At 43.0% G+C, this 23,554-nt stretch overlaps 1 protein-coding gene across 1 annotated transcript; it reads left to right on the top strand.

Moving 5' to 3' along the window:
• The first annotated feature begins 55 nt into the window (after positions 1-55).
• Positions 56-21,313, top strand: LARP6 (La ribonucleoprotein 6, translational regulator). The gene is made up of 3 exons (XM_016126899.2): positions 56-609; positions 15,809-16,019; positions 19,760-21,313. The coding sequence occupies exons 1-3, from the start codon at positions 410-412 to the stop codon at positions 20,825-20,827; spliced, it is 1,479 nt and encodes a 492-aa protein (XP_015982385.1). The 5' UTR covers positions 56-409; the 3' UTR covers positions 20,828-21,313.
• Positions 21,314-23,554: the final 2,241 nt, after the last annotated feature.

The following is a 23,554-nucleotide window of genomic DNA, read 5'->3' on the forward strand; positions in this document are numbered from 1 at the left end:
TTGCTGCCTATGCCTCACCCCCAGAGTCATCTACAAAATGAGAAGATGTGCTGCGTCCCTCCACTCCTCCGAGCAGCCGCGAAAGGAGCACGCTGGAGGCCGGAGCCCTGGCTCCTCCCCTCCGGGTTGGGCCCGGTGAGCAGAGGGCGCGCACTGCAAGGCTTGGGGGTCCGGGAATCGTTCCGGGACAGGCCTCTGCAGGAGGAGAGCAGAGGAAGTCGCCCCCCTTCCCTCTTCCCCCTTCGCGGCCCAGCCCGCGCTTGCTCTCCGCTAGCGGCCGGAGCGGCGGCGGCTGCAGCGCGGGGCGGGGCGCCGCGACCCCCGTCCCTCCCCGGCCGCCTCCGCCCGCCTGGCTCGGCCTCGCCGCGCGGGGACCCGCGGCGCCCTAGTCCCGGCCGGCCCGAGAGCCATGGCCCACCCCAGCGAAGAGGCTCTGCCCGGGCCCGAAACCGCGGTGCAGATCCGCGTCGCCATCCAGGAGGCTGAGGACACGGAGGAGCTGGAGGACGAAGAGGAGGGCGCGGAGGCGCTGGGCGCGGGGGACCCGGCTCGGTATCTCAGCCCCGGCTGGGGCAGCGCCAGCGAGGAGGAGCCGAGCCGCGGGCACAGGTAGGCAGGCGCGGCGGCGCGCCCGGCCGAGTGGGAGCCGCCGACCCCCGGGTCCCAGCGAACGGGTCGCGGATGACAGCCCAGCGCTCGGGGTCAGCCCCGCCGCCGGGGACGCTGCTCTGGGCCGTCTCGCGGTGTCAGAACCGGCTCGTGACAGTCGTTGGTGCCCCGGTCCACAGCTTTGTAACCCCGCCAAGGCTCCCTCCTGGGGCTGGCGGCGGGGACCTGAGGGCCCTGGACGTGGGCATGCACTGGAACCTAGGCGGAAGTCTTTTCTGGGCTATCCTCGCCCTGTCCTCCCCAGGAGGAGCCTCTCCTTGCGGGAGCTCACCCAAAGACCCCCCCGAAAAGCCCAGCGCAGCCTGGTCTTCAGCTCCGAGGCTGCGCCCCAACCCCAATCCATCCCAGTCCCCGTGGTCCCACCTAGCCCTCACTGGCCTCTCTGCTTATCAGTCCGAAAGGCTTCCTCAGTCTCTGCTTGGGGGCAGGCCAGGCACAGCTGACACTTGTCGCTGGGGGATCCCAGGAGGACTGGTTTCATGGTGTAGAGAGCTTTCTTGCCCTGATTTGGGATCACTCCAGGGCTGTGCCTGCGTCCTCCCCTGCTTGGGGATTCCCATTTTCATCCAGCCTTCTGCATCTGACTTCTATTCTTGCATCATCATCTTGCTGCCTCGGCGTTGAGTTCCTGGGTGATGGGTGATCTGGAACCGGGTATGGCACAAGAAGCCACCTGTCTAACCTGGCCTCTGGGCCCTGGGACTCTGCACATGCTTTCAGCTGTCAGGACTCTGTGGAATTATTCTGTATCAGGCATATATCTCCTTCATTGGAAGAAAACTCAAGGTCATAAGGAGACTGAGGCCAGAGCTGGCTGACCCTCATCACTGGCTGACCCTTTTCCAGTGGAAAGGGTATGGATTTAGGGACCCAAAGATTCAGGGCAGTTCAGTGGAGACAGCGGTATTCGAGGAGGAAAATACAGCCCAACAGTTTAGAGCAGGAAAGCTGTGCCACAGCAGATGAGACAGTAGATATATTAACACTTCATATACTGTAAAGCCTGATTCATTCATTCAGCTCTGTGCAGAGTGTTGAGAGCATATAAAGAATGAATCCAGAGTCACTGGCATCTCAGTCTTGAGAAGGCAGCCACCTAGTAGAATAATTTTAGAAGTCATGTGTAATAGCCCCTAGTGATTTATCCTTCTGCCTTTTTTTTCCCTTCTTCTTGTGCTCATGACTGGCAAAAAGATATCCCCTATCCTGGGGGATAAGTTTTGAGACTGTACCATTAGCAGGGATTAAAGTTCTACTTATTTCTTGGGCCCGGAAAGACCCCTTATGAGATCTAGGAGAATATGATCCTCAGTTCTGGTAGGCCGCTTATCCTCACCCCCAACTCTCTCCCTCCAGAGCCACCTTTCTCTTCCAGCTTCAGTGGCTTTAGTCTCATAGAGCATTCAGTGTTAAGCATTTCCTGCTGCCCACTGGCATAGAGTTGACCCCAGAAAATCCCTGGGGCTCTTCAGGGTAGTGGAGCCGACAGAGCTCAGCAGGCAAACATCCAGAGCACAAGGAGATGCAGCCAAGAACAAGATCCACACTGTCCCCTGTTCGGGCCCATCCTGGCATGGGAGCAGCCACCACCCTGAGTGAGCACTTCTCGGCTCTCAAAGCCTGCAGTAGAAAGACCAGGCTCCTAAATCTGCCTGGGGAGGTGTGGCACCCACCCACATCATCCCCTCAGCTCATTGTTCCCTACCCTGCCTGTCCTAACAATTCCTACTCCCAGACAACCGACCCCCTCTGGGTCCCTGAACACAAGGTGAAGTTTGTATGTACGTGCCTTTGCAGTCACACTTCTAGGTCGTTCTGATTGACTGATTTCTAGTCAGACTGAAAAGCTTCGCTGCCTCTTCCCTACCACCCCATCCTTACCCCAAAGCTGGATTTGGTTCTTCTCTTTTGTGTCGCTGTAGCCCCGTCCATTTTATGCCTAGCATTTACCCACATTTATAATTCTGGAGTTCTCTCTCCCGCACCAGAATATGAGCTCTGTGAATTTAGGGACCATGTTTGCCCTGTTCTCATCGTATCCTCAGCACCTGGCACGTAGTGGGTGTTCTATAAATATTGAATAGATACATGTCTCTGTCATCACACTCACTCCATGGAGTTGAAATACTTGTATGTTTCTCCTCCACTAGAGAGTGAGATCCTTGAAGGCAGTGACCTTGCCTGAATCCTCTCCATATCGCCAGTACCTAGCCCAATATCTGGCTTATACCCGGGGGACAAGGGATAAATGGAAATAAGGAAACATCTTTATAACCTCCAAATGTTCATTAGTTTTTTCTTCACATCTTGTTCACTAAAAAGGTGTCTTTCTTTTTATTCTTTTCTTTTTTTTAACATAAAAATTTTAAACATAAAATGTGATAGAGTAGTACCGTGAGCATTCATATATGTATCCATTATTGAGACTTAACAATTGTCAATATTTTCCCATATTTGTTTGGGCGTGTAGTGTGTATGGTTTTCCCTGAACCATTTGAAAATACCTCGTACATAAGACTTATACCATAAGTACTTCATTTTGTAGTGCTTTATTGATGATGGCATTCTCCTGTAAAACCATATCACTATTATTGCAACTAAGAAAATTAACAATAATTCTCTAATATAATTCCTAAAGTAATCTAATAGCCAAGTTCCATATTTAGGTTTCCTGAAATTGTCCCATATTGTGTTTTATAGCTGTTTCTTTTTCCCCTTAGACCAGAATCCAATCCAAGTCGAGGTGTTTGCTTATTATGTCTCTTTGGAATTTTAAAATCTAGAACATTACTTTTTAAAAAAATATTTGCTATCTCAGAACTAAGAGGCCAGATGTCTTGATTGTCTCACAGTTTGAATTGGTCTAGTAATGTTCTCGTTGTCCAGTTTAACTTGCTCCTTTGTACCAGATATTTCCCATAAACTGGAATTTAGTACTAAAGGCTCGATTAGATTCAGATTAAACATTTTGTCAGGAATACTTCCTAGGCAATGCCATGGGCTTTTCATGGCATCACCTTAGGCAGCATCCACCATTAGTGATGCTAAATTTGACTTCTTGGTTAAGGCTATCTCTCCATTGCAATTAACAAGTAATATGTGTGGGCTTGTGAATATTCTTTCACCAATGACCTTTCGCCTAGTGTTTTTATCATCTTCTGATGATCCTTGCTTGAATCAATTCACCGGGGATTACGAATTGGTGATTTTCTAATTTTATCATTCTTTGACCATTTATTAGTTGTCATTCTTCTTTAAAAGAGCTTTGCAGAGTTTTCACTAAAGAGACAAGCAGACATGGTTAATTATTTCCCCTTTCTTTGAGCAATTCCTTGCTTTCTGATTCTAGATATTCTAGGCTTAATTTGTTTATCTCCTACTCTAACATGAGATTCTGCCATTTCCACAGAAATCCCTGTTGTTGTTTTTTTCAAATACTAGTGAGAATGTATTTAGAAACGAAGAGTTAGAATTAAGAGTGCTAATCTCTATTGGGACATGATTGCTTTTAGGCCCTTTCGATGGACATAACTAGAAAATATATTTTTAAAAAATAAATTTATGTTGATAATTACAATTAAAATTTAATATTATAGGGCTTTTGCTTTACTTCTTTTATTTTTTACACTGGAAATCTTGATTCCTAATAAATTGACCTATTTACTTGCTTACTTTGTCTTACAATGTATGAAAATGATTTAAAATTGTAATATTAAATATTAGTGCAATTAATAAAATCACTGAGTACTCTACTTCTCACTTAACAAACAGAAACATCTAGATTTCTCTCTCTCCATGATCTCTAGGGACATTGCACAAGCTATCATTTCCCTGATCTGGATGATGATAATGAAAGCCTCGTTTATCAATGCCAATTTTGTGCCAGACATAAAACGAAGTATTTTGTATACCTTATCTCTGCTCCACACCACAAACCATTATTTAGATCTGCAGAGACATCCACACATTGTACTCCTTTCCCAGGCCCTAGGAAATATGCCAGAACACCATGTCACAAGGCAGGTCATGATCTCTGTAATAAATATATAAGAACCTGTGAGCTACACAAACACACAATGTGGCCCCTGCTAGTGGCATCCAGATTGTAGTTGTTCCTAAGATGCCTGTTCCAAGTTGGAGATGTACTTATCTATGTCTTCAGTCTGCCTCTATAAAGAAAGTTTATTTTTTGAATCTGCCCTCATGTTTTTATATTGCATTATTAATTTGGTTGCCTTTTGAACCTTTTCAGATTCATTATCTTTATCTAGAGGCGAGGCAAAAGAAACTTCATACAAGTGGTACCGGACCCTAATGTTTTTCATAAATGATGTTTTCTCTTTTGTGTTTAAGACCCGTCTTGTTGCTGTCCAGCTTCTTCCTGGTCTTGTGGCCAAAGCACCAAATTAGACCATCTGCAAGGATAGATGAATCCAAGAAATCTTTCCTGTGTTGAAAGTCACATTACTCCATCATTTTAGGATACTTTCTTTGTTTAAGGTATCATTTGTCTAACCCCTCAATTAACATATCCACATTAGCTTGAGATTTAATGAGAAAAGCAGCCTTGGAGATTTTACACTGCACTTATTACTCCAAATTATTAATAAAGATTATAAATATTCGAACAGTCTGTGGAGCTCAATCATCAGTTTTGAAACGTGGCCCCTTATTTCTACCCTTTATTTCCATTTCCAGCAGGTTTATAACTATTACAAAAGAACTCATCACCGCTCCCAATTTGCAATGCTTTGTTTAAAATGAAACAATAATGTATATGTAAAACTTAAATGTAAAACCTTTCTAAAGTCCTCTTGAAAGGTCACTAACAAGATATTCACCAGTAACCATACTTTCTGTCTCAAAGAATCCTAATAGGCATGATTCGCCCTGTGGAAATGATTCACTTTATATTGATGATATTCTTAAAATTTTTACAGTGTTCAAGGCTCTGGGTTCGTGCCAGAATGAAAGAAACCAATATGAATCCTACTCTCCAGACACAGTTCAGTGCACTAAAAAGACGTGCACACAAGTAGTTCTGAAACAAGTATAGGCGGTGTTAGTTGAAAGTTGAAATGATTTTCTTCCTGAGAGAGTTGACTTTGAGATGGACTTTGATGCGTAGCTAGGATTTAGACCTGAGAGTCAGGGACAGGGCATTCAAGGAGATGGGAACAACATGCACAGAGGCATAGAGTCCAGAAACTATGAGCCTTACAAAGAACTATGAGTCTTTTTTATTTGCTTGAAGCAAATAAATCTCAAAGGAAATAGATAGAAACAAGTGTGGAAACTGGTTGTAGCCAGATTTTAAATAAATCTGACTAAAATGCTAAAGACTGTGAATTTTATTTAATATGAACTAGGAAACGTTGTTGTTGTTGTTGTTGTTGTTGTTAAAATTATCATTAAAGTAGAGCAGTGACATAGCTCTTCTTCAAAATATGTAATAAGGCATAGAGCAGAAGAGACTTAACCCAAAATACAATTGGAGTGGGGCATAGGGTCAGGAGCCTGCCAGTTGGCATGCCCTACCCATGTATATGAGCCACCTAAGAAGAAAACCAATAGTACTATATAGCTGTAGAGGGAACCCACATGACCCATTAAGAAAAAGCAACCCAGACCTTCATTCTTCAAAATGAATAGCTGTGGAGCATAACTCCCACTCCTCAAGTGCAGGCTGTATATAGTGACTTCCTTCCAAAATGAACAGTGTGGAAAGGGAGAAAAGGGAGTCACTCTGCAGCGGAGACAGACTACCTCAGCGAGGTGACCAGAGTCAACATCCACAGTGACCAGTCGTATTGAAAGTATCTACCCTTGCTATGATGTGGTGAAATGGAAATTTACTTCTGTGGTCCTCCCCAAAATCCATATCCCCAGTCTAATCATGAGAAAAATATCAGACAAATCCAAAATGAGGGACATTCTACAATATACCTGAACAAGTACTCTTCACACACTGTCAAGGTCATCAAAAACAAGGAAATTCTGAGAAACCGCCACAGCCAAGAGAAGCCTGGGGAGATATGATGACTAAATGTAATGTGGCATCCTGGATGAGATCCTGAAACACAGAAAGGACATTAGATAATAGCTAAGGAAATCTGAATAAAGTATAAACTTTATCTAATAATAATAATATATCGGTATTAGCTTATTAAATGTATCTTACTAATGTAAGCTACTAATAATTGAAGAAACCTATTGTGGGATACATGGGAACTCTTTGTACTATTTTATAATTTTTCTGCAAACCTAAAACTATTATAAATTTATTTTTTAAAATCCTGATAAAGAAAAGATGAACCATTTACCAGCGGCATGAAGAAAGTCAATGACATGAAAGTTAAGTGGGAAAAATGACCCCACAGAGTGTAGAGGTGACACTATTGGAAACAAAAAGACTAAAAAAATATACTCCATTTAGTACCCTGAGAGAGAATTTAAATTGCTGTATCCACAAAGTAAGAACAAGATACTCTTTAAAAAGGAACAATCTGAAGATATAGAAGAGTCCTTAGAGAATAAATAATCACCGAAATTAAAAAATTCACTAGGAAAAGTTTGAAGATAATGTCAAGGAAATCTCTTACCATGCAAATCAACGACAAATGTAAAGACAGTATGAAAGAAAAGATAGGAGATGTAGAGGATCAATCCAGGAGGTCAGTCAACTAATAGGACTTACAGATATGTAATCTTAGTGAATGCCTTCGCCCTGAAGTGAACACTGTTTACATAGTCATCAAAATAACATACAACCGGTTGACTTTCAACTTTTACTATCTATCTATATACAAAACATAGAAAATTAATTATGGAATAGAATGTAAATATTATGAACTGTGACAAAATGAAATAAAGGTGCATCTGATAGAATTTGAAAGGTTGGAAATGAGAGAAGTGAAGGAAAGTGTTGAGTAATAATATATATATCATATATAGTGAGGAATTGAGAAATATCATTTAATGTTGGTGGAATAAGAAACAGAGTTTTAAGTATATTATTTAACAACAGAATCAGAAGGCTAATTGGAAAACCAAAAATAATGTAAAATTTTAAAAATTAAAAAAAGAGGCTCTGGGAGATGAGTGATTCCAAATCCTTGTATAAGAGAAGATGAATACTGGCAAGTGAGAAACAGAGCTATGATCACATGTTGTAGAGACTGTAAGGCAGCTCTCATAGAACTAAACAGTTGCATAGAGGTTCCCTCTAGGGGGGAGAGGTGGAACAGGGAATTGTTTTCTTTGTAAGTTCTCTAGTATTTTATTTTAGTTTTTGCTAAGTATATGTATTACTCTAATTTTGAAGATTCATTTTTTTCAGCTTTATTGAAATATAATAGACAATTAGTTGCTTGTTTACATTGTACAATTCAGTGAGGTGTTTTTTTTTTTCAATTATAGTTGGCATACAATAATATATTAGTTTCAGTTATACAGCATCGTGAGTCTATCTTTTGGTTAAAGCACTTAATTCTTTTCCATTCTAGGTACATGTTGGTACAAATGTAGTTATTACCATTCTTTATTCGTATTTTTGATACATGTTTTTTCTTCTTAAAGAAGTCCCTACAACATTTCCTGCAATACTGGCTTGGTGTTGATGAATTCCTTTAACTTATTTTTGTCTGGGAAGCTCTTTATCTGTCCTTCAACAGTACATGATAGCTTTGACAAAGTATTCTTGATTGTAGATCTTGGGTTTTAATCATGATGAGTACCTTGTGCCAAGCCCTTCTGTCCTGCATAGTTTATTTTGAGAAATCAGCTGCCAGTCTTATGGGTACTCCCTTGTAGGTAACTAACTGCTTTTCTCTTGCTGCTTTTAAGATTCTATCTTTGTATTTAACCTTTGGCATTTTAATTACGATGTGTCTTGATGTGGGCCTCTTTGAGTTCCTTTTTTTGGGGACTCTCTGAGCTTCCTGGGGTTGTATGTCTATTTCCTTCACCAGGTAAGGGAAGTTGTCTATCATTATTTCTTCAAATAGCTCTTTAACTTCTTGTTTTTCTTCAGGTACCCCAATGACACGGATATTTTTACATTTAACTGTGTCCCATAGGCTCTTTAAATTATTATTATTATAGTCTTGGTTTCTTTTTTCTTGCCATTCTGATTGAGTGTCCTTGGCTTCCCCATCCTCTATGTCAGTGGTTCGATCTTCTTTATCCACTCTGTTGATTCCCTCTAATATACTCTTCATCTCAGATAATTTATTCTTCATTTCTGACTGGTTCCCTTTTATAATTTCCATTTCCATTATTATGTTTTTTATCTTTTTGTTAAAGTTCTCACTGAGTTCATCTTTACTTCCCCTAAGTTCATCGAGCATCTTTATAATTAATGCTTTGAACTCTGCATCTGTTAGATTTCTTGACTCCATTATTCCTGGATCTCTGTTCCATTCCCTCCTATGGTTTCTGCTTCTTTGTCTTCACATTTTGGCTGCCTTTCCATGTCTGTTTCTGTGTACTAATCAAAGCTCCTAAGTCTCCCAGTCTCATTAGAATGGCTTTTTGTAGTAGGTGCCCAGTGGCATAGTCCTGAGAGGGGCTCAGCTGCAGGCCAAGTTTAACCACAGCCTGTGCCCCTCTGGGGCCACCTGTTAAGACTGAATAAGCAATCCACAGACACTGTGCTTATAGTTACCTCAAGGGGCCATGCCAGTAGCTGAGGCCAGCTGCCACCAGTGTTCATCTGGGCACTGCTTAGCAAGGAGACCAGACTCACTGAAGACACAACCAGATGTGGCTTAGGTAGGACCATGAGTTTGGGGAGGTGGAGTTTCAGGGAATCCTCTGGGACAAGCAACCTCTCTTATCCAGTTTGATGACATCTCAGCTCTGGCAGGGCTGCATCTGCGCTCTGGGAGGGGAGAGGGCTCAACAAAGGAAAAATGGATACCGCCAGCACTGCTGCCTGGGAGAGTGCCTTGCTTCTGGCCCTCACTCTGACAATTCAGTGTCCTCCTGTACGTCCCTGGTGCCCCGTGTGCGGCTACCCTAGTGCTGGTACTTAGAGCAAGCAGATCTGTCACCGCGAAAGTCCACTTGCAGACACAGCCCCTTTAAGAGGCATCTGCGGCTGCCAGCAGCCACTACTACAGCCTCTATCCCACTTAACTATTAGAGACCAGCAGTCTCACTTGTCTGTCCCCTCTTACCTTCTACTGTTGCAGGGTAATTTCTTATTTCTCTCCCTAGTTGTAGTGCTTCTGTTGATCTGGATCCCAAGTGACTCTGCTTGCTGTTTGCTCTGTGTTTCTTACAACTTTGATATGATTGCAAAAGGCATAAACAAAGCTTCTCCCATCTATGCCACTTTTTTTTCCTTTTTGAAGACTCAGTTTTGATGAACTATTAATAGTGTCCAATGGAGCAAGTAATGAAAATAGTTGGAATGGAAAAGAGAGCAGATGGGAGACACTGAAGAATAAAATCACTTGATAAACTGAATGATGTGGGGCTAAAATATTCATCTTAGGTTTTTGTGCCTAAGTGCAGAGATGGGTGAATAAGGGAAGTAGTTGGGACATTTTGGGAGGAATGATATATGGTTTTTACAGGACTATTGTAATTGACAAAAAGTTGCCATTTTCATATTTAAGAGATATAAACTTCTTTAATGTTCATAAAGGATATAAGATCTTTTTTTGTTCAAAGCCTATTGCACAAACCAGGGAGCAGTGCAGCATGCTTCCAGGTATAAAAAAGGCTTTCCTGCTTTTCCAAGATTCCCCTTTGGAGATGCACAGTTGCTACTGACAGCCACCACGCAGAGGGAGGGGTTCCCTGCATGCAAGAAGCTCACCTCTGAACTAGCTTAGGGTTTTGCATCACCTCCTCAGAACTGCCTATCTCTTCTGGACTCTCTTGCTACCTGCCTATCCACTCACTGGGTGCAAATAACTGATACAGAGTCACCACTCAACACACTATGGGTTGTTTACTGTGAGACTGTGAAAGGAAAATGAGCTTCTCAGATAGAATGTCCCTTGGGAGATCTTGTTCTTCAGAAGGTGCTAGTTTGATTCTGGACATAGTGAATTTGAAGTCAAAATGTTAGGTAACAGACATATGAAAAGATGCTCAAGGCCACTAATCATCAGAGAACTGCAAATTAAAACCACAAATGAGATATCGCCTCACAGCTGTCAGAATGGCCATCATCAATAAGTCAAAAAACAGTAAGTGTTGGTGAGGATGTGGAAAAAAAGGGAACCTCATACATTGCTTGTGGGATTGCAGATTGATACAGCTGCTATGAAAAACAGTACAGAGGTTCCTCAAAAAATTAAAAATGGATATACCTTTTGACCCAGCAATTGCACTTCTGGGTATTTATCCGAAAAAATACCCAAAACAATAATTCATAAAGATCTATGCACTCCAATATTCATGGCAGCACAATTTACAATAGCCAAGATATGGAAGCAACCTAAATGCTCATCAACAGATGATTGGATAGAGAAATTATGATTAATATATACAATGGAATATTACTCAGCCATTAAAAACAATGAAATCCTACCATTCACAATGACATGGATGGACCTAGAGGTTATTATGCTGAGTGAAATAAGTCAGACAGATAAAGATAGATACCATATGATTTCACTTATATGTGGTATCTAAGGAACAAAATAAATTAATCAAAAACAGACTCACAAATATAGTGGACAATTTGGCGATGCACAGAGGGAAGGGGAGTTAGGGGGCTGGGAGAATGAGGTGAAGGGTTAAAGAAGTACAAATTAGTAGTTGATAGATGGACACAGGGAGCATGGAAAAGTGAATGTAGTTAGCATTAATATGATGGCTAAGTACAGGGCCAGGGGAGGGAGGGAGCAATCGGAGGGATTGTTTTATGAACACTATAGATGTCTAACCAATGTACTGTATACTTGAAACTAACTAAATAAATTTATTTTTAAAAATGTTAGGTATGCAAGGCAGTTAGGAATTGAGAACTGGAGCTCAGGAGTGAGGGAAGAATGGAGGGGTGAGAGGAGAGGCAGATTTGAATTGGATGAACTAACCAGGAGCTGAAATGTAGAGGTTGCCAGAGTTAAGGAGAGATCCTTGGGGAATACCTACATTTAGAAATGGAAAAAGAAAGAGGAGGCAAAGGGAAGTTAAATGGGGACAAGAATCAGAAAAGAGTAAGTCATACAAGCCCAGGGAGAAGAATATCAAGAAGAAGGTGGTCAGGAGTGTCCCATCTTAGGGCAAGAGGACCAAGATGGAAAAAAAGGTCCCTAAATATGGCAAATGGATCTTTCGTGGATGTCCAGACACAGAACAAGCTTGGACGGAGGGCTGAGCACAAAGGAGCTCTGGGCAAATCTGATTGGATGAGCTGCTTTTTCTTAATCAAGTCTGAGATAGAGTCATCTTCAGGCAGTAAGATCTTTCCATGGCAGACCTTGGGAAGAACAGGAGGCTCTAGAATAGGCACTGGCAAAATTGAAAAATTATATCGCCTTCCATTATGTTTGATTCCTTTACAAATACAGTTTTTATAATTGCATCAACTGCTCTAGTTTGTGTGTTAGACTTAGCGGTCCCTTGATTCCTCTGATGATCTGGTCACCTCTGATATACTAGCCATTTGTAGTAAGTTAGACCATTTTGCTAATATCCCTAAGTCCTCCCGAAATTCTTCATTGGTCATTATCACACACCTTACTCCATCCTCTGCTTTTATTGCGTCTCTGTCAGGTTGGCTCAGAATTTCCTATGCATTTGCAGTTATTTTATCTGGTATATTCAACTTATGTTCTAACTACCATTTAGCATATAAAATTCCTCTAATACAGTGAAAATTCGTTCTGTCCATCTTCTTCTCCTTTTTCATTCCATTGATAGTCTCACTGACATTTTCCTTTGGCAAGTTTTGAAGACTTCTTTTCTCAGTATAGTATTACTATCAGAGTCTTTGGCTCTAAGTAACAGAAAACCTAACTAGCAAGTGAATTAAACAAATAGAATTTTATCTTTCTCATATAATTAGAAATCTGTAGGAAGTCAGTTATAGGAATTGGCTCAGCGGCTCAACAATATCAATAAATCAGGCCAAGCTGATTCTCTTGGTTGTTCCTTATGGCAGTAAAATAGCCACTACAGATCCATCACATTTACACTCAAAACAGAAAAAGGGGAAGGGGCAGAGCCAAAAAGTTTTCACTTGCGTGTTATTGGCCATAACATGACAAATGGCTACTGCCTATAAGATAAGCTGGGAATGTATATATTTAGTTTTTTCCCCTTCCCTTCCCTTCCCTTCCCTTCCCTTCCCTTCCCTTCCCTTCCCTTCCCTTCCCTTCCCTTCCATTCCCTTCCCTTCTCTCTTTTTATAGCCTGTATAGTAAAGAAAGGCAAGTGAGGAAGAATCCGCTATTAGATGTTGAGTGAGTCAGACTGTCTGCCACAGTTATCTTTTACAGACCTTCTAAAATATTCAGCTTATCCAATGTTTTAGTTGCATTTGACCTGTTATACCTGTAGGCTGCCTTAATATAGTCCCTTAGTTTAGTTATCATCCTATTTTAAGAAGACTTTTTAAAAAACATATTTTTAAAGTTAGCCTCCCAGACCATTTTTCTTCCTTCATAAACATTTGTCTTGGGTCATTAGGTATTTTAAAAACCATTTCCGGACTGTCTACAGGCAAGTAACTAAAACTTCATTTTTAAAATTAACTAGTGCCTATATTTATTTCTAAATTTGAAAAATTATAAGATAGGTTTATTTCTTTTTTCTCTCTCTTGACAGAATATATTTTTTTTATTTTCATTTTGATTCTTCCGCAATCACTTTTTTTTGGGGGGGGGGGGGCGGGGGGTGTTGGAGCCAGTGAAAATTTTGCTGGAATTGAAGAGCATATTTGGATGTGCCTTTTCCAGGTTTAAACTATTACAATAATCGTTTACAGTACTTTTACTTTTGAACCTGACCCTTTTTCTTTTATGGGTTGATTTTTTTATTTAAGAGCTTAATCCCGATCCCAGGGAAATGTTAACTGTTTGCTTCTTTATAAAGGACACATAGTATACATGCAAACATGCCTACCTTTTTTGGACTGAAGCCTCCTTTTAAAACAATTTTTAAAATTGTGGTAAAATATACATAACATAAAATTTGTCATCTTATCCATTTTTAAGTTTACAGTTCAGTGGCATGAGTACATTCATATTATTGTGTAACCATCACCACCATCCATCTCCAGAATTTTTCATCTTCCCCACCTGAAACTCCATACTCATTATTTAATAACTCCCTGTTCACCCCTCCCCAACCCTATCAACCACCACTTTACTTTCTGTCTCTGTGAATTTGACTATTCTAGGGACCTCATGTAAATGGAATTACACAACATTCGCCCTTTCCTGACTGGCTTATTTCACTTAGCATAATGTCCTCAAGTTTCATCCATGTCATAGCATGGGTCAGAATTTTCTTTTTGAGGCTGAAACATATTTCACTGTATGTATATACCTCACTCGTTTGTTCATTCATCCATCGATGGACTCTTGAGTTGCTTTTGTGCTTTCGCTATTGGGAATAATGCTGCTGTGAACTTTCTGAGCCCTCTTGGGAGCCAGGCAACAGAGTAGAAGCACACTGATGCTCTAGGCAAACAGGGTCTGGGCATTGCCCTCTCTGCTCAGAACATGTTAAAGAAAGCTCTGGGTCTGGTGGTCATTTATTAGACATCGAGCTGCCACATAGAAAAACAGTTTTTTTTTTTTCTGGAAGTAATTTTAAACCCATTCATTTTTTAAAAAATAATATATATACTATTTGTATAATATGTACTTTAGTTTGGTAATTGAATATACAAAAGAGAACTCACCTTTGATAACTTTTAATAATGGTATCCATTATGATGTGGATAATCACAAATTACCTAAACATTTATCGTTTTAAAATTTTTACAACCTCTTTGTGTTATATTGGCCCTCTTAAAGAAGCTTTGCCCAGGATTTCTTTGGCTTATTCTCATGTCCTAATATTCCCAGAGAGGGGAAGTCCATCTTGGTGGAGCTGCTGATGGGTGTGGGTTTCATTCGGAAGGCCCCTTAACGGGAATGTGTCCAGATTCCATGGCAAGGTCCCAATAAAACCTGGAAGGTATTATGTGTGCTGGCTGTGGAGACGGAAAATTTGAGTTTGAACGAGATTTGCTTCTTACAAGTGAGCAAATAAATGTATCTGTCATTTACTGAGCTCTAAGGGAATGCAAGGCACTTTTCTGGATATTGCATATATTCATTTAATCTTCATAATAATTCTATCAAGAGAGTGACTATCATGATTCTCAATTTACAGATTGTGGAACTGAGGTGTGGCAATGGAGTTCCTTGCTTAATTTGACTTAGTTAATAAATGATGGTGTCGGGATTCAAACCCAAGCAGTCTAACTCTAGAATTGGGACTTTGTTCTGCTAAACTCTCTTCTAGAAATTGAGATTTGCAGGATGGAGTGAGGAGGGAAGAATAAGTGTATCTGAAAAGCAACCTGTTAATGGCAGAGCAGAACATAAATGTTTGTAGAGGGTGTTGTTATTTCAATAATCCTCCCTCCTCGTTAAAACAAAAGCTCAATTTCTCAGCTTATTGGAGGCAAAATCTATCCCCTGTGTCCATAAGATCAACCCCTTTGAGAAGTCCAGTTCAGGTGTGACCCAGTGCAGTTCACTAAGGCCACTGTAACAAAGTACCACAAACCGAAGGGCCTAGAAATGTATTGCCTCAAAGTTCTAGAGGCCAGAAGTCCGAAATCAATGTGTCAGCAGGGGAGTGCTCCCTCTCAAGGTGCTAGGAGAGGATCTGTCCTCAGCTTCTCCCCTAACTTCTGGTGGTTTGCTGGCAATTTTTGATGTTTCTTGGCTTCTGCATCACCCCATCTCTGCCTTCACCTTCACATGTGTGTGTGTGTGTGTGTGTGTGTGTGTGTCTACAGATTTCCCCTTTTAAAGACACTAGTCGTACTGGATTAGTGACTTCACTTTAACTAATGACATCTGTAGGACTCTTTTCCCAAAGGAGATCACATTCTTTGTATTCTAGCCAGAGGAAAACAATTCAGCTTATAACACCCAGTGTCTCCTTCTGGTCTTAGTGGTGCCACGACAAGTGGAGGTGAGAATGAGCGTGAGGACCTGGAACAGGAGTGGAAGCCCCCGGATGAGGAGTTAATCAAGAAACTAGTGGATCAGATCGAATTCTACTTCTCTGATGAAAACCTGGAGAAGGATGCCTTTCTGCTAAAGCACGTGAGGAGGAACAAGCTGGGATACGTGAGCGTCAAGCTACTCACGTCCTTCAAAAAGGTGAGGTTTCGTTCTCAGAAGCTGCCTCAAGGATTTCAAGAGTGTTTTGGGTTATAGGTCTAAATAACTTTTACTCCCTTGAAATGTAATGACTAATATTTTTATTTCCTCTGAAGCCTGAAAATGAGATAAAGGATCAAGAGAAGGGATTTAGGGTTCTTATTAGGAATGCTCTCCCACACTATTAAAAGGGTTTTGGGTGTTGGCACAGGTCTCGGCCAAAATAACATTGCTTATTTTTAGTAGAGTTCTGGCACTCTTGCCAGGCAGGTGAGTGGCCAGGAGGATTCTACGCCTGGACAAAAAGACTCAATGGCCTTGCAAGACACCTATCAAGCCTAGAATTACATGAAATCTAGTCTTTTCATTTGTCAAGTTGAATAAATAAGAGGAGGAAGGAGTACCTAGAACCCTGGGAGATGAGTCTTCTCCAAGATTCCAACAAAAAAGCCTTCGTTTTACTGTGCGATACCAGCCCCCTCATCTATAGTCGGAGATGTGGGATATCTAATGACTGCAGCCGTCTGGGCGGCAGACTGCATGTTCCTGCTGTGTACACATCCAGCAACTGGACTGTGTTTGCCCTGCTTCTCGAAGAGCTGACGGACGAGTTGGCGTAAGAACTCTGTGTCTCTCTTGGGGGAAGTGTGTTTACTAGAATGGAAAAGCACTACGTGGCCTGTTGTATAACAAGATGTGTAACAAGTGGCTCCTGGCCAAGTTGCCTGTGCCCTTGTCAGGAAGCACCGAGGAGCCCTTTTCCCTCAGAGCTCTTCTCTGCCTCACCTCCTGCTATTCTCTGCCCTCTTCTGTCACTTTCTTCCTTTTATTTATTCATTAAACATATTCATCCTCTATGTTGAGTACTGCATTAGGCACAGGACATACAAAATAAATTTGGCATTCCCCCTGTCCTTACAAAGGCCAGTGAAGGAGAGCGATCAGTGAAGGATTACAGTACCACAAAAGAAAGAACAAGGTTCTGTTGGGGACAGGTTGATCAGAGCAACTAACTCTGCCTGGAGAGTTGAGAAGTCTTCCCAGAAGTAGGGTCTTGGAGGATGAGTAGGAGTTTTCAAGGTATAGAGAGGAGAAGGGACATTTTATGTTGTAAAATGAAAAACCTACTCTTCCTCCTGTGTTTCTCCTTTACTCTCACACTATTGTCATAGTCACACTTCTGACACCAGATATGGAGGAGAGGGTTCCCACACCAAGCAATTCTGTGACACCAGCTGAGTGTCCTACAATTTAACTCAATTCTGACACTGTCTATCTAGAGAGAGCATCGCATTCTAGAAGGGCTCAGTCCCATGAGACCGCCACTCACTTCAGCTGCCAATTTCAAGTTGTAGGTCTCCGGGTTACTCACCACTGTCCATCTTGGCTACAATTCAGAGGTTCATGTGACCTCTTCCCCTTGGATTCAGTTACTTGCTAGAATAGCTCTCAGAACTAAGGGAAACACTTACTTACATTTACACATTTATTCAAGGATGTGATTAAGGATACAGAAGAATAGCCAGATGAAAAGATGCGTAGTATGAGATTTGTAAGGGTCCTAAGCACAGGGGCTTCTCTCCTAGTGGAGTTGAGGTACATCACACTCCAGGTAGGTGGATGTGTTCACCCAAGTGGAGGTTCTCCAAACTCTGCTACTGGGATTTTGTGGAAGCTTCTTCATGTAAACATGATCAATTATTAACTCCATTTCCAGTTCCTCTTCCTCTCTGAAGAATGTGTGTGTGTGCGTGCATGTGCGTGTGCGCGCGTGCATGCGTGTGTGTGTGTGTGTGTGTGTGTGTGGTAGAGGCTGAAATTCCAAACTTCTAATCATGGCTGGGTCTTTCTGGTGACCAGCCCCCATTCAGAAGCCATCCAGAACTCTGAGAGTCACTTCTTTAAAACAAAAAATACTCTTAGTGCTCTTATCCCTTAGGAAATTACAAAGGTTTCAGGAGCGCAGTGACAGGAAGGGGGATGAAGACCAAATATATATATATATTTCTTGTTAGAAATCACAATATCACACATGCACAGAGAACAGTGAGTGGGCCTTCACGTGTAGTGTTCGTGGGCCACCCAAAATGAAGCAGCGAGTGGACTCGCCCTACACATTTCTCCTACATGTTTTTCTCCCCAGGGACTCTAAGAGTCAGCTTGATTTTCTGTCCTTTTTAAATTGCCACTACTTAAGAGGGGACTTCTCTGTCGAAAACCAACCGCAGAGTGGACACAGATGCCCCAACACCTCCAAAATGAGAGCAAAGGCCCTTTTAAAGGATTTCCTGCTAATCATAATAGAAAACCTATTGACAAAGGTAACAGAGAAATTACAAAGTTTCTGAAAATCTTGCCAAGTTCTAGTAATTGTACAAAGCCCACTCCTTCTAAAGGCTCACAGACACAGGCCTAGCATGTTCATACTGTGACTGAGATTGCCTTACAGACCTTGCTCTGGAGGGGTATTGTTGGGTCCTTGCCAGAGCCTCTCTGCCCTTCGCGTGTGTCATGGTGATCGGCCTATTGAGTCTGTGTGTGGGTTCCCATACTCTAAGCCCAAGTCTGGGCCATTTCACCTGGAGGCCACAGGCTAGAGTGGACAGTGCTCTTCCCAGGAGCCTTCCTGTACTACTGATATTTCCACCAAGGTATTCTGCCCCCCTCCCACCTCCCCAGGCTGCCCGGTCAGGGAGCCCTCCCTTCTTGAGTCCTGGGGAACTGCTGTTTTGGTCTCAGGGTTCCTCTGCAGAGCAGCTGATTTGGCCTGGCCTCAGACGACTTGGGGTGATCTCGCCATTCCTGGCTCATGCTACCCACCCCACCCACCTCCACAGTTTTTTGGGGGATGACTCACTCTCCCTGGCATTCCCTTTGCTGGAAGTGGCCTCTCGAAAATTACTGTTTTACGATTTAAATATAGCTTTCACATACTGCAACATCGATATGCACAATTTTTCCACTAAGGGAGGAGGGGGACAGTTTCATCCTCTGCGAGGCCAAAGTTGGGTTTAATTTCCAGTTGAAATAGTCTACATTATTTCCAGGAGATGGTGCAATGAAATATGAAAGATCTTTTGGAGCTTTCTTTGTATCAAATGCAGAAATGCAGAAATACAACTTCAGAAAAGCATTTAAATGTAAAAATCTCTCAGTCCTATCACAATGAGAAAATGTAATATTTGCACCTAATATTTATTGAGTACTCACCATGAGCTGGACACTGTAATAAGTTTTATAGATATATAATGGGTGTCGATATAGACATATATGTGTGTGTGTGTATATATATATATATATATATTCATTTAATTTTCACAGCAGTTCTATGAGGTAGGCACTGTTAACATCTCCATTTTACAGGTGAGGAAGGTGAGATGCTGAGAGGTTAAATAACTCTTCAGGTCTCACTGCCAGTCGGAGGTGAGCCATGCATTTGTGAATTCAATAGCCTTGTTCCAGAGCCTGCAGGTTTAACCCCTAAACTTGTGCAGGGTAGAATATTTCCATCACCATGAAAAGTTCTGTTAGACAGCACTGCCCTACACTGTGCTGCCTCACTTGACGTCATAGAAAGTGCATTTGTTCATTCATTCACTAGATTTTTAAGTGCCTGCCACACCAAGTGTGATTCTACACACCAGCGTTCCAGGGGTAAGGAAAGGAAGGATGGAGAGTGCAGAGGACACAGGGTGACAAGGACCTTAGGTGTCATTTCAGATTTGCTTTGTGTTCTTTAGGTGAAACACCTTACACGGGATTGGAGGACCACAGCGTATGCCTTGAAGCACTCGGTGACCCTCGAGTTGAATGAGGACCACCGGAAGGTGAGGAGAACCACCCCTGTCCCGCTCTTCCCCAACGAGAACCTCCCCAGCAAGATGCTCCTGGTCTACGATCTCTACCTATCCCCCAAATTATGGGCACTGGGCACCTCCCAGAAGAATGGCAGGGTGCAGGAGAAGGTGATGGAACACCTGCTCAAGCTCTTCGGAACCTTTGGTGTCATCTCCTCGGTGAGGATCCTCAAGCCTGGGAGAGAGCTGCCCCCTGATATCCGGAGGATCAGCAGCCGATACAGCCAGGTGGGGGCGCAAGAGTGTGCCATTGTGGAGTTTGAGGAGGTCGAAGCGGCCATCAAAGCCCATGAGTTCATGATCACAGAGTCTCAGGGCAAGGAGAACATGAAAGCTGTCCTGATCGGTATGAAGCCACCCAAAAAGAAACTCCCCAAGGACAGGAACCAGGATGAGGAGCCCAGTGTGAGTATCCATCTGAACAAGTCCCTGAACAAGAGAGTCGAGGAGCTTCAATATATGGGTGACGAATCTTCCGCTAACAGCTCCTCTGACCCCGAGAGCAATCCCACATCCCCTATGGCTGGCCGGCGGCATGTGGTCACCAGCAAGCTCAGCCCTTCTGGCCACCAGAATCTTTTTCTGAGCCCAAACGCCTCCCCGTGCTCGAGTCCTTGGAGCAGCCCCTTGGCTCAACGTAAAGGCATTTCCAGAAAATCCCCACTGGCCGAGGAAGGCAGGCTGAACTCTAGCACCAGTCCTGAGATCTTTCGCAAGTGCATGGATTATTCCTCTGACAGCAGCGTCACTCCCTCCGGCAGCCCCTGGGTTCGGAGGCGCCGCCAAGCCGAGATGGGGACACAGGAGAAGAGCCCCAGAGTGAGTCCCCTGCTCTCTCGGAAGATGCAGACTGCAGATGGCTTACCTGTGGGGGTGCTACGGTTGCCCAGAGGCCCTGACAACACCAGAGGGTTCCATGGTGGGCACGAGAGGAGCAGGGCCCATGTGTAAATACTTTCTATTTTTAATACCAGCTCCACTGAAAACCACCTCTGTTTTCAAGCTTCTGACAAACACCTGGCATGACATAAAATGAAATTAAGTCCCCTTCGAAAGATTTTGTACACATGTAGACCTCTTAATTTATATATTTGTAATGTATGTAGATTGTCTGGTACGCTCTGACTTTAAGACCAAACACCGGTTCCTCCTAGCATGACCGTTGTTTTTGCTGCTGCCCAACATGCGTGAATGTCATGGCTCCGTATGGCTTTGGGACAGAGGCTCCCCGGGGAAGGCCTGGCAGCGAGTCTCTTCTTTGGGGCAGGGTTTTTCCCTGTAGTGGCTGAGCTGTCCTCAGTTGGCCATGCAGGGGCTTCCTGAGAACCCGGAGTTCTGTTGTCCAATGGCAACTAGTTAAGCCATTAACATGGTTGCTTCTAGAACCAAATGTATGTTTCCTGTCAAGTGAATAAATAATAAAACACCCAACTGGGAGTGCTGCCTCTGAAGTCATAGACTGTGCCTGACAAAAGTCTGTCTGTTTGACAAGGCTGTGGTTAGTGTGTCATGAGGCCCTGAGGAGCTTAACAGAGACACAGTTCTTGAATGTGCCCCGGGGCAGTCCTGGGCTCTCCCTGGGGCTCCTAGAAGCCTGAGAGGTTGGCAGAGTTTGTGCAGATGTTAGAGCACCTCGGCTCTCTCTCTCGTCACAATGAATCCTATCCAGCAAAGGCAGCTCAGTACAGACCAAGGCTTCTAGATGTGGTCCCCTGATCAGCAGCATGGACATCACCTGGGAGCTTGTTAGAGATGCAAATTCTTGGGCCCTGCCTCAGGCCTGCTGAATCAAAAACTGAGAGAGGGACCTGGAATCTGGATTTTAACAAGCCTTCTGGTGATCCCGATGCATGCCTCTGTTAGGAGGAAGCTGTAGGACCGGAGGTCAGACAGTGTGACGCCCCCAACCCACCCCCACTTATTTGTTTTGTGACCTTAGGACGGTACTTACTAGTGCCCCTCAGCCTTGTCGTGTCCCTACTAAGTGCTTTGTCATGATGTCAGTGTCTGAAATGCAGCTGGCCCTCCATAAATGGTAGCTCTTTTTCCTTTGATTAACGTCCATTATCACTGTGCCTTGGTGTCACAGAAAGAGTGCTGAGTGAGATTATAGTGTTGGCTTACCCACTTGATATTTGGGGGGATTTTAAGCAACTCACATTTAATGGAATTTGTTAATAATTATTGAATTATTAGATGCCAGGGACAATGCTAAGAGTTTTCCATGCATTATCTCATTTGATTCTCCTAACAAGCACATGGGAAGGCTTCAGATATTATATCTGTTTTTTGCCTAAAGAAAGAGACTTTATGTGGGTAAATAACTGACTCATCCAAGGTTTAATGGCTAGATGGTGGAGCTGGCTTGAACCTAGCAATCTGGCGCTGGAGCCCACACTTTTAACCACCAACTGGTACTCAGCAGCTCTGAATCTCACCATCAACATTAAAAAAAAAAAGCAACCACAAAAGGTGATAATATATTTCAGCACCTCCTACGTGCTAGGCATTTTACTAGACACATTCTCCTAGTTATCCAATCAGCGCCCCCTACAAGGTATTATTACGTCAGTTTTACTCATGAGACAGCTGAGGTAGGATAATACCTCAAGCCACTGTGAAAACAGAAAAAGATAATGTATTTTAAACCATCCAGCTCTAAACAAATTAGCAGGTGATTATTATCTGGTTAGTAAGATAGTGAGTCCCTTTGAAGATACAGAAAAATTCCTATTAACTGCTAAATGCCTCCAGCAATGACTGGGCTCTCACATTTCCACCACTATTAGCTGTAGGGGGACCAATGGCCCATGTCTGGACCCCAGGCCGCCAGCCTCCTGACCCTGAGCAGTGCCACTGCCCCGCTCCAGGCCTCTCCCTGTGCTTCTCTCTCTGACTGCTCCCACTTGCCAGCTGCCCGATTCTTTTCCTCAGCCAGCTCACCTGCTCCTGAGCCACAGGGCCATCTGGGCTTTGCCAGCTCTTGGCCTGGTTACATTCAGGCTCTTCCATCCTTTATCCTCTGGCACACAAGCTGCAGCTCTATTTTTAGATTCACTCCAGTGGATTTTAATTTCTTTGAAAAATACCTACGCTATCTTCTTTCTGTGTAAATACAGATGAACGTGGCTTTCTGTCTGTACTATTGCCCTGTATGGCTTTATGAAAGAACCCTGAATTTGGAGTCAGCAGATCTGGGTTCTAGTCATAGTTTTTCTGGTAAGTGATTGACCTTGAGCGAGTCATTTCTCTTTCTGATTCAGTTTCCTCATCCAACCAGTGGATAACAATAAGATGCCTTTTAAATAAGGCCATGTTATACGCAAATTTTTTATGAACTGGAAAGTACTTTGTGGATATTAGTCATTACCCTACTCCCTGATCATCTTTAAAGACGAACCCTCCTTCTAGTGCTTAACCCCAGTCTCACATTAGAATCACCTGGAGAGCTTCTCAAAACTGCCTGTGCCTACCCCGAGATAGTCTGATTTAATTAGTTCTGGGTGAGACCTGGCCATCGGTTTTTAAAACTCCCTGGGAAATTCTAATGGGCAGGCAGTATGCAGAGCACTGATCATTAGAATGAGGGGGACACTTGAAACAACTCAGAGAGCCTCCTTTTTCCAGGCTTGGCCTTGGTCTCTCTTGCAGACCTCCATGCAGCCCAGACACCCTGAG

This window comes from Rousettus aegyptiacus, unplaced genomic scaffold (assembly GCF_014176215.1).
Source record: "Rousettus aegyptiacus isolate mRouAeg1 unplaced genomic scaffold, mRouAeg1.p scaffold_m13_p_3, whole genome shotgun sequence".
In the NCBI taxonomy this organism is placed as follows: domain Eukaryota; kingdom Metazoa; phylum Chordata; class Mammalia; order Chiroptera; family Pteropodidae; genus Rousettus; species Rousettus aegyptiacus.

Coding starts and splice junctions, on each gene's coding strand:
- LARP6 (XM_016126899.2), top strand. CDS start 410: ATGGCCCACCCCAGCGAAGAGGCTCTGCCCGGGCCCGAAACCGCGGTG. Junction 610..15,808: donor GAGCCGAGCCGCGGGCACAG/GTAGGCAGGCGC, acceptor TTCTGGTCTTAG/TGGTGCCACGACAAGTGGAG. Junction 16,020..19,759: donor TACTCACGTCCTTCAAAAAG/GTGAGGTTTCGT, acceptor TGTGTTCTTTAG/GTGAAACACCTTACACGGGA.